General features: G+C 51.0%; 7 protein-coding genes across 7 annotated transcripts; 3 read left to right on the top strand and 4 right to left on the bottom strand.

Annotated features, from left to right (window-relative positions):
• Window positions 1-259: 259 nt before the first annotated feature.
• RIO1 (protein kinase RIO1) lies at window positions 260-1,699 on the top strand (the record flags this gene model as incomplete). The annotated part of the gene is made up of 1 exon (XM_076687189.1): window positions 260-1,699. One exon carries the CDS (start codon window positions 260-262, stop codon window positions 1,697-1,699), a length of 1,440 nt encoding a protein of 479 aa, XP_076538562.1.
• A 207-nt stretch (window positions 1,700-1,906) lies between these two features.
• Window positions 1,907-3,556, bottom strand: RTC5 (Rtc5p; the record flags this gene model as incomplete). Its single annotated transcript, XM_076687188.1, has 1 exon — window positions 1,907-3,556. One exon carries the CDS (start codon window positions 3,554-3,556, stop codon window positions 1,907-1,909), a length of 1,650 nt encoding a protein of 549 aa, XP_076538561.1.
• A 523-nt stretch (window positions 3,557-4,079) lies between these two features.
• TRVA0_052S00496 (uncharacterized protein) lies at window positions 4,080-4,592 on the top strand (the record flags this gene model as incomplete). Its single annotated transcript, XM_076687187.1, has 1 exon — window positions 4,080-4,592. The coding sequence occupies one exon, from the start codon at window positions 4,080-4,082 to the stop codon at window positions 4,590-4,592; it is 513 nt and encodes a 170-aa protein (XP_076538560.1).
• Window positions 4,593-4,776: 184 nt separating this feature from the next.
• VMS1 (Vms1p) lies at window positions 4,777-6,522 on the top strand (the record flags this gene model as incomplete). The annotated part of the gene is made up of 1 exon (XM_076687186.1): window positions 4,777-6,522. The coding sequence occupies one exon, from the start codon at window positions 4,777-4,779 to the stop codon at window positions 6,520-6,522; it is 1,746 nt and encodes a 581-aa protein (XP_076538559.1).
• A 294-nt stretch (window positions 6,523-6,816) lies between these two features.
• Window positions 6,817-9,702, bottom strand: RDH54 (DEAD/DEAH box helicase; the record flags this gene model as incomplete). Its single annotated transcript, XM_076687185.1, has 1 exon — window positions 6,817-9,702. The coding sequence occupies one exon, from the start codon at window positions 9,700-9,702 to the stop codon at window positions 6,817-6,819; it is 2,886 nt and encodes a 961-aa protein (XP_076538558.1).
• A 374-nt stretch (window positions 9,703-10,076) lies between these two features.
• DSE4 (glucan endo-1,3-beta-D-glucosidase) lies at window positions 10,077-13,004 on the bottom strand (the record flags this gene model as incomplete). Its single annotated transcript, XM_076687184.1, has 2 exons — window positions 10,077-11,969; window positions 12,027-13,004. The coding sequence occupies 2 exons, from the start codon at window positions 13,002-13,004 to the stop codon at window positions 10,077-10,079; spliced, it is 2,871 nt and encodes a 956-aa protein (XP_076538557.1).
• A 547-nt stretch (window positions 13,005-13,551) lies between these two features.
• On the bottom strand, window positions 13,552-15,807 carry TRVA0_052S00408 (telomere repeat binding factor family protein; the record flags this gene model as incomplete). The annotated part of the gene is made up of 1 exon (XM_076687183.1): window positions 13,552-15,807. One exon carries the CDS (start codon window positions 15,805-15,807, stop codon window positions 13,552-13,554), a length of 2,256 nt encoding a protein of 751 aa, XP_076538556.1.
• Between the last annotated feature and the right edge of the window lie 593 nt (window positions 15,808-16,400).

Below are 16,400 nucleotides of genomic sequence, written 5' to 3'. Positions count from 1 at the left end.
TGGGTGGGTCCCACTGGCTGGAAGGACTCTCACCTCACCTCACCTCACAGAGCAGGGCCTGGCAGGGCAGTTTCCGCGCGCGCAGCGGCTCGCCGGAAGAAAAAATCCTTTCCTTCCGGTACGCACCGCGGCGCCCAGCCGGCCGGCCAGCTCCAAAAGTAGGTGATTTAAAGACGGTAAATTTTGTTAAAATAGATCTCGAGGTTCGTGATAAGCCGCACCGAAATTTTTTGAAACAGCCCAGCAGACGGACGAGAGCATGTCGGATTACGAAGACGAGTATATTAGCGACTCGGGGGCTGGTGGCAGCCTGACGAAGCAGGTGAACAAAGGCCGCAGGAGTGCTGTTGTGAAGAACGACTCGGCGAAGGATGCGAGTGCTCCAGGAGAGAAGTCGAAGCATGACGCAATGCTTTCGCGGTACATGGGACGGATCAAGCTTGAAGGTGACGATTACTTTGGCAGAGGCTCGCGAGGATCGAAGCTGAATAACAGCGCCAACGTTGCAGACAAGGCGGACCGCGCTACGACGGACCAGGTGCTGGACCCTCAAACGAGAATGATCCTGTTCAAGATGATCAACCGAGGCGTTGTTTATGAGATCAATGGCTCGGTGAGCACCGGTAAGGAGGCAAATGTGTACCATGCCGAGACTGAAAACGGCGAGGCTCGGGCTATTAAGATCTACAAGACTGCCATTCTCGTATTCAAGGACAGAGAACGGTACGTCGCGGGTGAGTTCCGATTCAGACAGGGCTATTCCAAGCGCAACCATCGTCAGATGGTCAGGCTATGGGCAGAGAAAGAGACGAGGAACCTCAAGCGGCTGTACCAGGCAGGTGTTCCTGTACCTAAACCTCTTAATTTGGACAAGCATGTCCTGGTGATGGAGTTCCTCGGGCGCGAGGACGGATTCCCCAGTCCGCGGCTCAGGGACGCAGACATTGAGCCCCAGGAGTACAAGCGGCTTTACTATCAGGTTCTCGCGTACATGCGCATTATGTATCATCAGTGCCGGCTGGTGCATGGCGATCTATCGGAGTACAATATGCTGTATCACGAGAAGAAGCTGTACATCATTGATGTGTCGCAGAGTGTAGAGCATGACCACCCGCACTCGCTCGAGTTCCTGCGAATGGATATTAAGAATGTTAATAACTACTTTATGAAAGATGGTGGGGTTGAGCCGTTTTCTGAGCGTGCCGTGTTCCGGTTCATTACAAAAGTGCCCGAAAAGGGCAAGGAGAACGAGACCTGCGAGGAGCTGATGGAGCAGCTGGCGGCAATGCCGGTCGAGGATCTGACTGAGCAGGACAGGATTGATGACGAGGTTTTCCGTTCGGTATACATTCCGCAGAACCTCGAGCAGGTTTACGATGTCGAGAGAGACACCGAACTTGTGGAGCGAGGTGAGGCTAAGGACTTGATCTACGCTGATCTGTTGAAGAATAATAACGAAGAAGACAATGACGATGAGTATTCTGATGATGAGTCGGAGTTTGATAGTGAAGATGACGATGTGGGAGATGTGTGGGTTGAGAAGCCTGTGAGGGAGAAGAAGTTTGCGGACCGAGACGTGAATAAGGACCGTAAGAAGGCTGTCAAGGAAGCTGCTAAACTCAAGCGAGAGAATAAGATGAAGAAAGCGACGAAAAAGAAGCTGATAAAGAACTCCACTACTAAGTATAAGAAGAAGTAGTTGTATATACATGACGAACTAACATTAGCATAGCAGGAATGAACGTTTACCAATGCTCTCGGAATGGCTATCTACAATTTAATAACTATCGCTTTTAGAATGGTTATCTACCGGTTACCATTTAATAAATTTATAAAAACCCATGAGGAATGCCTTGTTACTGTAGAATGGTTATGTACAATTTAATAAATTATAAAGAATGATAAATTATAATGAGCCCCCAGATCTATGCTCGCCGCCAACGAGTCCCGCCATCTCAAGGAAAGCCCTCTCTTCGCCATAATTCTTGATGTTGACCTGCTGGCGATACTGGGCTTCCCGCTCTTCCCACTCCCACTTTTTCTTCTGCTCCTCGAGATCGGCAATGCCTCCACAGCCCCATACCTCGAGCGCTGTGATCTGGAACCGGTCTTCAAACTCCTCCTCCGGGCGCATAGCAGACACGTTGAACGTGCCGCCGGACCCCAGGTGCCTGAATACTCCAAATTCCAAGCTCTCGTCCAGCGTAAGCGAAACGTTGCCAAGATGATAGTTCGAAAGGAGCGGGTTTTTTCGCTTCACGGGAACGGCGCTGCCGAATCCAATGCCCCCCGGTCCGGGGTTAGAGCGACAGTAAAATGCAAAATGGTTCTCCTGGGCCGAGCCGCCATGCCTGTACACGTCCTGGCTCGGCGCCAGCTGGAACAGCACAGTATCAGCGTCGCCAAACGTCTCCTTCGAAGAGGCTTTCCAGGGCCTCTTGAGGTAGACGCCAAACGTGACCTTGGAATGCTTGATTACCGGTTCGTGGAAGAGCTTGGCCGCCGGGATTTGCTCGTCAAAGGAGCGCTGACGGCTCGACAGACTTTTGCGCCGGTCGCTATCGAGCATCTTGCCGCGCACAATGAGGATCGTAGGAGCGTTCCATTTGAACACCTTGGTCTCAATTGCCCTCATGGAAAAGCCGGCTTCGGCCCCTACGTAGAGCTTGACCAGTTTGGCAAACACGTTCTCGCGGCCGAGGAACGAGGCCAATTGCGGCACCGTTCCAGCGGTAATGAGTTTGCTATACGCCATTGACGGGCCTTCTTCTTCCTTGATCTCTTCCCGAGCCTCATGCGTAGTCCGGTACAGCAATTGGTTGTACACAGAGCTCAATGGCGTGAAAAGGTACGGATAACACGCCAACATGGCGAGCTGGAACCGCTTCCATGATATGGTCACGTCCGACAGAGAAGATACTGACGTGACCTCGGGGGTAATGGCCCGCACCATGCACAGGGCGCTCGTCCTCACCTGATTGATGGTCGGCTGGTCTCCGTACACCTTATCTACGTGATCTTTGATGCGATCAAACGGCTGGCACTCGAACACCACCAAAAGGAAGGTAATTAGCACATACAGATCGCGCGCGGCCATTTCCAGCTCCTCGTCGTCGAACAAAGGAAGGCTTTCTTGCGAGCTGTCGACTTTTGGCTCTGGCAGCTCGCAGAAAGATGCAAATAGGAAACGGACGATGTTGAAGTCCGCAGGGACGAGCTGGCCCGTCTTGCGCAGGTCGGCGAGCGCCAGTACCTTAACCAACGCCTCGAGATTGAGCACCTCTGCCTGGCCCCGGACGGGGAATGCCCCCAGAGCCGTCGCCGAGCGGTACATGAGATGCGCTACTTCACTGGGCAGGCCGAGCGCACAGGCCAGCTCCTCTTGAGAGCCCAGGGAATCACCCGTCTCCAGTCCCCCACCAAGGTTCTCCTTCAAACACCACATCTCGACATTACTGAACGTCTTGCCGCACTTTTGGGCAAATCGCAGCGAAGAGGTCTTTCCATTGAGCGCATCCAGTACGCCTTCTCTCTCCTTGCTTGTAATTGCCCCCATCCTGAACAGTATACTATATCCATGGAGTACCCTCTACCCACGGACTAAGTGTGCGACATATGCACACGACCCACAGCAGGGAGATGCGCTCCATCAGCCGTGTAACGGAGTTCCGCGCCGCAGAGCATTGCCCAGATAGGCAAGTGCCTCCGATACACTCTCCGACGGCATGCGATGGGAAGGAGGGGGGGTTCCACCGACTCTGACCGGTCGGTCCCCCGGAACGCTGGGAACAAGGTAGTTCCCGTGGCCAAGCCATGTATAAGCACAACCGCGGGCGTTCAGGATGGTTTGGCCCGAGAAAATGAGAGCCAGAGCGTGTCTCAATGCAAATCTTGTGTAGCGGACGGGCATATATTAGGCTTGGCTTGGACTCTGTGAACCTATTCCTTAACAATCCGGTGGTTTGTCATATATATATATATATATTTTATCCCTGGCTTGTCAAACTTGGCTTATTAGCCGTTCTTTTTTTTTTCTACTACTTCGACTACTTGCGGTATTTGCATGCTCTCTCCAAGCGATGGTTTTCGGAAAGATTTCACGACTATTCAAACGGCATCACGGGCATCACTCTGATAAGGAGAGCGCGGACTCGGCGAGATCGAGCCTGAGCGGCGGCAGCAGTAGTGACAACAATAACAACAATAACAACAATAACAACAACAACAACACCTGCAAGCGTGCCCCGCGGCGGTCGCTGGCCATGAAGACAGACATTTACACTGGCGAGCTCAACCAGTCACACCCTCGCATATTGCCTCGGCGGCTGTTTTCGCACCACGTCCGGGCCAAGACGCCGCCGGAATACCAGGTCCACGAGGTCCCGGACCTCATCAAGGGCTCTGACTTCCGCATTCACGACGACGACATTCGCAGGATCCCCACCACTGCATCATGTCCCTCGGTAGTCACTCACAGCGAGACGCGGAACGCCGCCTGGGACGAAGGATTGCTCTTGAACCACAATCACCCTGTCACATTTGATACGTCGCTCAGCCCTGCGTTTGGTCTAGCCGCACCGGCCGCGTCATAAAAGCAAAAAAAAAATTGTCATTGTGACTCGACGGCTCCCAACCTTAAAAGAGACGACGGCGTCCCGAACCGTATACAGTGGGACCACCACTTCACTACCAACAACTTGACTGTGGCGTTCATTTTTTTTGTTTGTTGTTGTTGCTGCTGCTGCTGTGTGTGTATGTGTGGGAGGAAGAGAAAATATGTCAAAGGTAGTGAGTGTTTTTGCGATTCCTGGGGATCTGAAGAGGTCGCTGAGCCCGTATGTGACGGGAAAGATCGAGGAGGAGCCGGCGAGCGTCGAGCCAGCGGCGCCGGTTAAGGCATCGTTTGGCGTGGATGGGCTCGACGAGGGGGGTGCGACATGCTCCTACTGCGGATTGATCCCCAATGCGTCTACAAAGGAGGAGATGCGCAGCCATTTCCGAAAGGACTACCACAAGTACAACATTAAGCGCCGGCTCAAGGGCTTGGCGCCAATGTCGGAGGACGAGTTTGAGACGGCCATTGGCGACTTGGACGAGAGCATCTCGGGGTCGGAGGATGAGGAAAGCGACGCCGAAGAGGAGGAGGAGGATGCGCAGATACGCGTCCAGAAGAGCACCCCATTTGTTCTGTACAAGTCGACGTCTGACGGGCGCATATTTGGCGTCTACCGGGCGCTATACCGCGAACCGCAATTGGAGAAGGGCGGCGATCTCCTCGGGGAACTCAACGCCCAGGGCAAGTCAGCCATTGTCATGATTGGCGGCGGCCATTTCTCGGCGGCTATTATTCAGCACTCGCCAATGAAGGGCCAGGCGCCCACTCATACCAATCCGTATGCTCATATCAAGGTGATTGCATCTAAGACTTTCCACAGATATACTACGCGACGTAAGCAAGGTGGCTCGCAGTCTGCGAGTGACAATGCCCGAGGCAAGGCCAATTCGGCCGGCTCGAGCCTGCGACGGTACAACGAGCAAGCTCTGCAGCAAGAGGTGCGGGAACTGCTCTCGTCGTGGCGCGAGGAGCTCGCCAATTGCGACGGAATATACATTCGCGCCAATGGCAATCTCAACAAGGGCGTCATCATGAACTATGATGACAAGGCGCCAATTCAAGGCAGGGATGCTCGCGTCCACAGCCTGCCGTTCACCACACGGCGTGCCACGGCGACCGAGATTAAGCGCGCCTGGGTAGAGTTGTCATCTCTGCATGTCGTACAACTGCCCAAGACCAGCGGCACTGGTACCCCCAAGGCTCCTCTCGAACATAAAAAGAAGGCCGAGTCGCCGAAGCCGGTAGCTCGTGAGCCGACAGCCGAGGAGAAGCACTCTGCCGAAATTGCCTCGCTAGTCAAGAAATCGCGAGCGCCTCGGCTCGTTGCATACTTTAAGGCTAACAAGCTGTCGGTGGATTTTGCCCTCGAGCCGCACAGCCAGTACTCGTCGACTCCAAATGCGCTTTTTCTGGCGTCGTCGGCTGGCATGCACCATATTGTCACAACGCTGTTGCTGACTCTGGGCGCGGACCCGACTATTCCGTTGAGCGATACTAGCAGTAAGCGGGCCTTTGATGTCGCCAAGGACCAAGCGACGCGTGACGCTTTTCAGCTTGCTCGCGCCAAGCTCGGAGAGGCCAAGTGGGACTGGAAGCTGTCGCATATCGGGCCAGCAATTACGAAGGAGGACATTGAGCTGCGTCAGGAACAGGAAAAGAAAGCTCAGGAGGATGAGCGACGCAAGATGGACGAGGCATTGAAAATTAAGCTCCAGGAAGAAAAGAAGATGAAGCAGAACGCCAACGAGACACTGAAACGACCACCCGGTAAGAAGCTCGGAAGCAGCGTAGTTACAACCGTTGGAGATACTTCTCTGCGGGGACTCTCTGATGAAGCCAAAATGCGACTTGAACGTGAACGCCGGGCCAGAGCTGCCGAGGCGCGATTCAAAAAGTTGCAAGGATAGCATTTGATAGAAATACTGCTTATTTATTTATCTGTGTAATATACTGAATTGTGATGATGAAGAATTGACGTTTGTGGAGCCACCGAGGCTCAACCGTCGCCAGTTCTTTTTGGTACGTGAAGGGGTCACCCAAAACTCCCTGTGCGATATTTAATCAATTGGGTACGGTATATGCCTTGAGGGACAATCCGAGCATGGCATAGCATAGATTAGTAGAATAGAGTACGGAATATGCAACGAAGACTTTGAGGGACAATCCGAGCATGACATAGTATGGATTAGTCGAATAGGCGTCTATTTGGACATTATAAATGTTACATTATTCTCTCCACTAGTCAAGAAATCCTTCAACACACTGTCATTCCCAGTGTATGATTCCGGCGTAGCGTGCGAGTAGTCGAACAGATTTTTCATTCTCATTGCCGGTCGTAGGTTCTTCGGCCCCTTTGGCGTTCCTGTGGATGCCACTTGGCTAGCGGTCATCCACCCGCCAAGCTCGTCTTCCTCGCTCTCGCTGCCACAACCATCATCATCAACCGCTACCGTTCCATCTAGTGATGATGAAACACACTTACACCCGAGCAAGTCATGGGTGTTTGATAACGTGTTCCCGCGGTATGTGAAAATATCGCGCAGCTCCTCGCCAGTGAAAGAATTGGACGTCGCTCTTCCCTGCTGGTCAATAAACCGGTCTGCTAAACTTTGTTTCGTGATCTGCCTCTGGAAAATCTTTTCATCTATGCACCCAGTGGTCAGCAGACGGTATATGAAGACGGGCTTCTTCTGGCCCATACGATGAATCCGCGCCATGGCCTGTGTATCCCAGGAAGGATTCCAGTCACAGTCGAACAGGAACAGCCGCGAGCCTCCAATAAGGTTAATCCCGGCGCCACCACTTCGCGTAGAAGTTAGGAATGCAAAGCATTGCCGCTGGTCCACACGATTAAACTGGTCAACGAGAACCTGTCGTTTCGCAGCAGGAGTCGTGCCATCTAAACGTACGCTAGTCATTTTGAAGGCCCGCAAAAGGGACTCAATGAGATCAAGCGTTTGAGTATACCCAGATACGATAACAACTTTTTCGTGTGACTTGCCATGCAATCGGTTCAGTATGCCAAATAGTGTAGCCATTTTCCCACTCTGCAATGTTGTCATGCTCGGCTTGCCAAAATAAATAGACTGCTTAGCCCAATCCGGTTTTCCCTCCTGGACTAACAGCAATGAATTGCACACTTTCTTGAGCTTGAGCATCATGGCGAGATCGCCGTTCTTCTTTTCAAAATCTTCGCCCTCTTCTTCCAGCTCGTCGAACTCAATATCCTCATGGTCAAACTCGTCAAAATACTTGCAAAATTGCTTGTACTTATTAATCTGTTCTTCTGTTGGTTTGCAGAATAGCACCAAGTCTGTCCTTGGAGGCAGCGAATCAACGAGCAGCTCATTGGTACGCCGCAGAACAAACCCTCGAGTGAGTGAGCTGAGCTCGCTAACCTTTGCTTCGGCGAGCTTTCGATGTTTCTTGGACGCCTTAGCGTCTCGACCTCTCATGATGGGGTCCTCAAACTGCTTCTTAAAGCTGCTGGCTGTGCCAAGCAAACCCGGGTTCAAAACTTCGCACATAGTGTAGAACTCCTTCAAGTTATTTTGAATAGGAGTTCCACTGAGCATGATACGCTTTTCAATGTTAAGCGATAATATAGCCTGAGTTGCCCGCGTGTCGACTTTTTTCAACTTCTGAGCCTCGTCACACACAAGTATATCAAAGGGGCAAAGCTTCAGCTCATCAGCCACCAGTCGCATTCTATCATATCCAATGAGCATAACACTGTATATCCTGCTGTACTTGAACTGGCTGACTTTGGTCTTGTCGTTCATGACAAAAACCTTGATACGGATGTCTCCTAGCCACCTTTTAAACTCCGCCTCCCAGTTATTCAACAGAGTAACTGGCGCAACAATAAGTACCTTCCTGACAACAGGTTTTCGTCCAGCTATAGGATTTTGCTTAAGCAGGGTCCATAGCAGCGTAATTGTCATGAGGGTCTTGCCTAGACCCATTTCGTCTGCTAACAGGGCGCCGCAGCCACCATTATTCTTCCGCATGCCCATGACACACTCATACAAAAACTTGACGCCATCGACCTGATGGGGGCGTAGAGTCTTGGTGAGATATGGATCTATGACAACATCGCACACGGGATCCGAAGACTTGAACCGCGGAAGTACAATTCCAACCTCAGGATCATGCAAGGGGGCTGTGTCTATAGATTTTGGCTTTTTGGCTTTAAAGAACGGAGACATTACAGGCGCAACAGGCGTAGATAGCTCCGTATCTTCTCTAATACGGTCTCCAATCTTCACTTCTTTATTTCCAATGCGAAGCTCATGGTCTGGTAATATAGACCGGGGAAGCGACTCGCCTATAATCCTTCCTTGCAAATCCTTTAGTACAACTCTGGTTGGATAGACAATGACAGTTCCGTCGTATTCGTAAGGCGCTGATTTCCGCGGAGTCGGCTTTCGATACATTACTTCATATCGCTCCGTAGTACCGCTCCCATTAGACGAAGTCGAAAGCGCCCTCCCTCCGCCAGCTGTGGGATTTCCTTCGCTTGTTAGATCTACTATGCAAGATGCTTCTGAACCGGAAGCCGCAATGTCACCATCTATGGCCACCGTTTCCTCGATAATATCATCAGCATCCGACGAACTAGAGCTCTCAGAGCTTTCCATATAGACCTCTTTAGCAGACGAAGTAAACGAAATTTCCTCTGATATGCAGACTTCAAATCCCCCGATCAAGAGCTCCGAGTCTACTTGTACTTGAGTCGGGTTGAGCTCTTTCCTTGCTACTACACGGTCTTCGGCATCGCGAAGGATACCGATATTGTCTGCGGAGAGCATCAAATACCCATCTTCGTCCCACGTTTTGTGCTTCCTGGTAGAGGGACGCCGCATCATGACTTCAAACTTTCGAGTTCGTCCTTTAATTGGCTCGGAAGGCTCGGTGAGACCGACATGGTCTTTCTTGGGCTTCTTCAGAAGCGATGGGATTCCGCTCAAACTGCCAGATCGCTTCACGGGCACACCTCGGCTTAACACCTCGGTCTTGGTTTGGAGCAGCGGGTTGGAGTATGCTCCATGGCTTACCGTCGATGCTCCTTTCTTTGGTCGGAACATGCCGCTGTGGTGTTGTTAAACGCGTGGCGTCGCGAATTTTCGCGTTAATTGGTCGGCGCTCCGATGCCGCTATCATCATTTTTAGCAGTAGGCGAACTTGTATAGTCGGTAGTAGAAGTATACTGTAGGCTGTTTTATAGCGCAATAAGAGTGCTATTGCTGCACTGTGAGTATTCTATCGATATGATAGCACCCTTTAGCATGATCCGTCAGTGTATTTCGTGTCGCTGGCGACCAAAGACGCATAAAAAGTATAACTCGATCCCAATTTCTATTTGTCATATAAAGTCCAAAAAAAAATCTAGTAGTATACAAATAAGAAGCGAAATGTCTATGTAATTTAGTAATGCAATGCGAAAGATCCAGAAACCTCCTTAAATGCTCTTCATGCCGGAGGAATATGCAAGGTACCACGTCAGACTGGCACCGTTATCCAGGTACTGTGGGTTAAAGTTATCCTGGGAGAAGAACTCGTAGGACGCGTCGGCGTCGAACAGTGCTTGGTTGATTCGGAGGATACCAGTCCATCCACTATCAATGGTGTTGATGATAGCAGCAAGCTTCTCCTCCCACTCCTGCTGGACAAATTCCTCCTGTCGCATCAATGCCGAGACTGGTGTAATTGGGATCATGTGAATACCCTGGATGTACTCGAGGTTAGTGCCGAAGTAAGTAGTGTGATCAAGTTGGTTCTCGAACGTAATGCCGGGGACCTTGTTCTTGATGAAGTTCTGCGGCTGATTCGTGTTATTGTCCTTCATGTAGAAGTATGCGTCCATGGACCGGCTGAGCACGGAAAGCATCAAGTCCGCTCGCGCCTCCATCTGCATATCGCCAATGACCTTAGCCCAAAGCTTCATGCCGTAGGCAAAGTTGTAGTCTTCGGAACTCGACTCCTCGTTCTTACCACCAGCAGAAGAGAACATGCCGGCAGCCCATGAGTGGCCATGGTACCAGTCAAACATCCGGAAAATAGGGAAATAAGAGTCATCGCTAGTCGGGTTGGCAACATCTCGGATAAGACTGTTGACCCAGGCCTTATTCTCGTCGAGCCAAGTGCCATTGCCATATTTCTGATCGACGTAGGCGACAACTGCCGAAGCATGGACCCAGTATCCGTAATGGAAGTGGTGATCATTGTAGTATGGAGAGCCGTAGTCTGTGCCAGTATCACCGCCCTGAGCACCAGTCGAAGTAACGCCCTTGAGCTTGGTGTCGTACATGAGTGGCAGAGGCTGCTTGTTCTGGGTAAAGTCGAAAATGCCATCTTTGAGCAACTGTAGAGCGCTTTTTGCAAAGTCTTCATCATCAAGGACTTCGCTAATAGTTAAAAGGATATAGGCAAACTTGTCAGCAGCCTTGCCGCCGGTGTAAGTCGAGGCAACGTTGACCTGGCCGCTAATATCCTGCTGCATTTCGTTCTTGGCCGAGGCGAGAATCTGGGCCTTGGTGGCGCTGTCCCACGATGGAGTTTTGCCGTTATCTTTCCATGGTAGCCAGTCCAGGTTAGTGTGAAGAGCTTCGGCCATCTGGAGTTGACTAGTTAGAACACCTGTCATGACGCCCTTCGTCGTAGAGTCGACGTTAATACTGGTAACCTTGGACTTGGTGTCTTCTGAGACGGATTCGATATGGTGTGGTAGAGCATAGATAAAAGGCTCTCCGCAGGCAGAGTTTCCTGCGGTGTTGTACTTAATGGTGTAGTACCCGATGTCGTTCTGGACTTCCGCATCAATGTCAACTCCAGTGATGTACTGGCCAGCAGTGGAATCAATGTCCTCATCAGCGCCGTCTGGGAGGATGCCCACCTGGATGATAGTGTTCGACGCAATGTTCTCGGCTCGAATTCGAGTCTGGCTATCGAAAGTGAGCTCTGGTCGGTGCTCACCAGATACATAGACAACCCAATTAATCGACCCGCCAACAGTTACAGTGTACTTGTCAACTTGCTCAACAGCTCGCTTCTTGGATCCGGATGAGACGGCTGTGGCAACCTTTGTGAAGTTCGAGAAACCGAGCTGGCTGTAGAGGAATGGGATGACACCATCAAACTCACCAGTGACCAGACCCATTCCCTGCGCAAGCGTGAAGTTTATTCCGTTGTTGCCATTGCTGATTCGGGCATTGACAGAAGCAGGGCCAAAGTCACTAACCTGGAATGCCATGTTGCCGTTGGTGAACTCGTTGGCAGAGAGCACAACGTCCATAAGCCCAACTGGGTTGATGTAGTATTCGACTGGGTTAGCGCTAGGATTAGGGCCGTAGACCTAAAAAGAATGGAGTTAGTAACTGACAACACACAAGTTGTGGGAGGGACAACTTACTCTCTGGCTGAAGGTGACGTACGAAACAGCCATGCCTGGGAAGTTAGTGTCGTTGGACCACCAAACGGAGTATGGGAAGGTGTATACTGGAAGGTGCTGAGCTCCATCTAGTAGCATGTTGGCGTAAAACTTATTGGTCTCAATAGGCTTGTTGTCGCCTTGGACATTGCCAGGGATGGTGATCCTCAGGTCTTCTCGTGGGAATATCGATGGAGGATCGCTGGTGTCAACCGCCGAGAAGATGCTTCCATCGTTGTAGTACTTGTTACCACTTGGGGCCGGGAGCTTAGTAGACGGAACAGCAGGAGTAGATGGTCCTGCGATGCTGGCAGTGCCTAAAGTAGAGGAACTTGAAGCGGAAGACGGTAGAGCTGATGATACAATGGCAGAGGAGACAGCTGCTGAAGATGAGCTGACAGTGGAAAGGGTTAATAGAGAAGACGTCTTGCATGGTTTGGAATTTTTTGTCTTAGTAGTGGAGCACTTCTTCTTAGACTTGGGTGTAAATGAAGAAGTAGGAGCAAGTGGAGAGCAGCCCTTTTTCGACCTGACCACTGGGCTAGTCGCTGGAGGCTGAACAGGCGACAAAGCAGCAGTACTCAATGGGCTTGGAGAAGCAGCAGTGCTTAATTGGATAGGAGTTGGAACAGCGTTGGACGAAATGCCGGAAGCTGGTGCAGGTGGTGCAGCTGGAACCTGCTGAGGCGAATTGACAGTGTGAATCACCCTCCTAGTTGTCGCTGTCGGCCTGGTAACTGTGACAGTCTTGGTAATGGTTTCCATGCGTCCTGGATTGGTAGCACAGTCAACGGTGACGACCATTGTTGATACAATCGTCTCGTAGATAGTTTCATCAATGGTCTTCGTGACAGTGTCATAGTTGTTGTGAGTGAGTGTAATGTTTTTGTATGGCGCAATTGCGGCACCGGAGACAAAAGATGCTAATAGCGTGGTAAGCACGACAGCAACGAAATGCATTTTGGGGTCTGTCTATGCTCTGAATTTTGTGGACTATCAATGAAGATCCGGTGCTCCCTCGCGGAGTCTTTTATAATTTTCATTCTCGCAAGTCCAATGTCATCGTGTTTAGCTGAAAATAGGGGTCGAGCTATCCGACCTCGTCTATTTTCGTTCCACAGCTAACCGAGCTCTTTCTCGCTTAGATGAAGCGATGGCCCGACCACTGCTGGTTAGGCCGCCCCTGAGTGGTCTGCGCAGAGACATGGCGGAAATCACTTTTTCCGTTTTGGGACAACTCATAGCACGGCTGAAAGTTGACGTGCGTGCGGCGCGCTGCCAGTTTAAGACGTGCGGCGTCCCGCCACGCATCGCCGTCATGCCATCCCTATCGAGTGGTTGGAGTGTATAGTACTAAAAAGGCGTCAATCCAATAAATTAAAATGTCATGAAGAATTAAATATTACGTGATGTTAGCTAGGCTTGCGATCGACTATCTGTCCGCAGCATGGCGGTCACCCCAGAGTTCCCAAACGGGTGGTCTAGAAGTGTGGCTAAACCGCTGAATCTACTCTTTCGTCTTGAGCGCTCCGTTGGCGTCAATATAACCAGCGACGCTGCGGATTAGTTGCTCGAGATTGGCGCTGTCATCGCCTTGCTCCGATGAAGCGTCCTCGGACCTGATAGACGATTTGAACAGACTTGGATCAATCTCGGGCTCTGATTGTTTTTGATCGGCAGAGGCAATACTGGGAGTCGTTGCCAAGGGCTTTTCTGCATTCGCATTAGCTGATGTGGTAGTAGAAGTAGCAGCAGAAGCCGAAGCAGGGGAGGAGGGGGTGGTAGTACGGGCCACTTCCCTATTGTCGTTGTCGTTATTGCTCGAATTAGTATTGCCGTTAGTCGTAGTCGTAGCGCTAATAGTCGTTGATGAAGTCTTCGCCGCGGGCTCGCTAGAATTAGGCGCACATGTCGGTTTTGCCGGTTGTGAGGTCGAAGGAGTAGGCGTTTGAACACTGCGTGGAGGAGGAGACGATGAGGCTGGCGTTGCTGGAGATCCACTCCCCAGGGGGGCAGATCCTGCGGGAAGAGCCATGGATGGCGGTATGCTGCTGCCTGCAGGAACAGGTGTAGTTGGGGCGATCTTGCGTCGACCACGTTTACTGGCGTCACCGGTGACGTAGGTGAGGACCCTCGGTAGCTCTGAACCGACCTTTGTAAAATACATCTTCAAGTTGCGGGCTTTATCTTTGAGCTGGACCTGAGTGCGCTCTTTCAGTACTTCGGAGATAGTGCCTCCCGCGCCGTAGAGCTCTAGAATCTTGCTCCAGTATGGTCCCTGTACTTTGTCTAGGCCGCTCATTAAAGCCTCTTCCTCCTCCTTGGTCCAGGGGTTCCGCTGGAACTTATTACCTGGCGTGCCTGGCATTGGCTTACTACTCGTATAATCGTTGCTGCTGGAGGTCACGCTGCTAATTCCGTGTGTATTCTTCGAGGCCAAAGCAGGTGATGGTTGTGACGACAATGCGCCGCCAGTAGCGGCAGGGCTACCCTGAGAGACTGCTGAGGCTGTTGTTGATGTGGCAGTGGAAGCAGCCTTGGTTGAAGTTTTAGTAGAAGTGTTGGAATTCCACACATGGTAGGTACCACGAGCTTTGGCAAATATGTCATTATTCGGCTTGGGAACATAGGTGGTTGGCACTGTCGGGAGTGCCATAACCACTGTAGACCGGTCAGATACAATCTGTGTGCGGTTCCTTGATACGTAGTCAATGACATCCTTCAAGAATCCCAGCCACGAGTACGTCTCTGCGAGCACTTCGGGGTTGTCTTCCTCTTCGAGCTTCTTTCTCCGGTTTTTACAGCGCGAAATGAAATCGCTCTCACTCAGCGTTAAGGCGTTCTGGCCCTTATTGCTGTCGGGTCTGCGTTGGAACAGGACTTTCTGCATATCGGTAGGGAAGAGCTCCTCAATAATTTCGTTTTTCGGTCTATCATGATCTTGATTGAGCGCGGAAATGTACGCCTGTGTCTTTAGGTCAAGGAATATCGTGCCCTGGCTTTTCAGCAGCTTCCCTTGCTCCGAAACAAAAGAGTCAAGGAAGAACTCATTTAAATAAAAGAAGCCCACCGGGGTGATTCCCAGGATGGCGTTCATAAACGTCGTCAGATTTGCTCGCTGGATGACCGCGCGCTGTTCCTTGGTCGTGCATATGTTCTCTAGCTGCCTGACGCTGAGGAAAGCCTCTTCGGTGTAAATTTGCTTTGCCTGTTCAAATAAAGAAAGCAACTGGCGGTATATTCTACCATCCTCCATCTCCGGGTCGGTCGCAATCTGGATCGTGTGGGTATACGACCCTTTTACGAGTATATTGAGAATCTGGGTAGAAAGGTTGTCCAACAGCGGCAGAGACTGCTTCTGAAGCAGTTCCCTAGTTTCAGTGAGGATCTTAGACTCATCCAGTCCGCGCAGAGGATCAGTCTCTAGTATCCGCTGGAGTTCTTCACTAGTCGTACCTACTGGACCAGTAGCCATCGAAACCACGCTAGGCTCTCGTCGTGCAGCAACAGAGGAAGAAGTGACACCAGGTTCAGTGGGAGTGCTTGAGTTATCATCAGGCGAAGAAGGCTCTGGAGACGCGGTTTCCTGTAATTGTTGGGCAATGAACCGCAGCTGTTCACTATCATCGAGATCTATCACATCGTCATCTTCACCATCCGTCTTGGCACGTTTGGCCCCCTGGTGCGGTTCTTCATCATCCTCGGCATCGACGCCCCGTTTGTGGGTAGTATCTGTGTCCCCGGCATCTGATGTTGAACTCATAGCTTTGGTCACAAACCGAAGCCCTAAAACCGTTTTGCTCAGTCTCTGGTCTTGGAAGTTAGGGTTATTCAGTTGCGAATGGGAATCGAAAATTCTCCGCAGCACATATCAGTCCGAGCATATCTCAGCACCCAGCGCTACGATGTTAATTCACCGACCACTCTCCGCAATTGATTGATTAATTGCAATTAATATTATAATTAATTGATCACATTAACTTGAGATGGCAAGTGCTACAAACAGTTGATGAGAGCACATGTCATAGGTCCCAGCTTTCACTGTTCAAGAGCCCCTTGTGATTGAGCGATTCATGTTGTGCCGATGGGGTATGGTTGTCGATCGAGTGCCGCTCCCTACCACGGCTAAATAGCGGGGTCTGCAGCCGGAATCGAGAAAGAAAAGCCATAATGATCTCTTTGAAAGTTACACGTACATGAAAAATGGCTGAGACTCGACAAGTGAAATTTAATGCAAGTTACGGTTACCTGATTTGGCCCGTGTTACGGTGGCAGTACAGATCTCGAGTGCATATCGAGGAGTGTAAATGACTGAGACATGGATTTTCAAGTTAATTGAGCCGCACATGGATTAAC

The sequence above is a fragment of the Trichomonascus vanleenenianus genome, assembly GCF_965637985.1.
Source record: "Trichomonascus vanleenenianus strain CLIB 3782 genome assembly, contig: TRVA0_052S, whole genome shotgun sequence".
Lineage (NCBI taxonomy): Eukaryota > Fungi > Ascomycota > Dipodascomycetes > Dipodascales > Trichomonascaceae > Blastobotrys > Blastobotrys vanleenenianus.
Note: the sequence above shows the minus strand (reverse complement) of the source record. Positions and strands in the feature narration are given on the sequence as shown.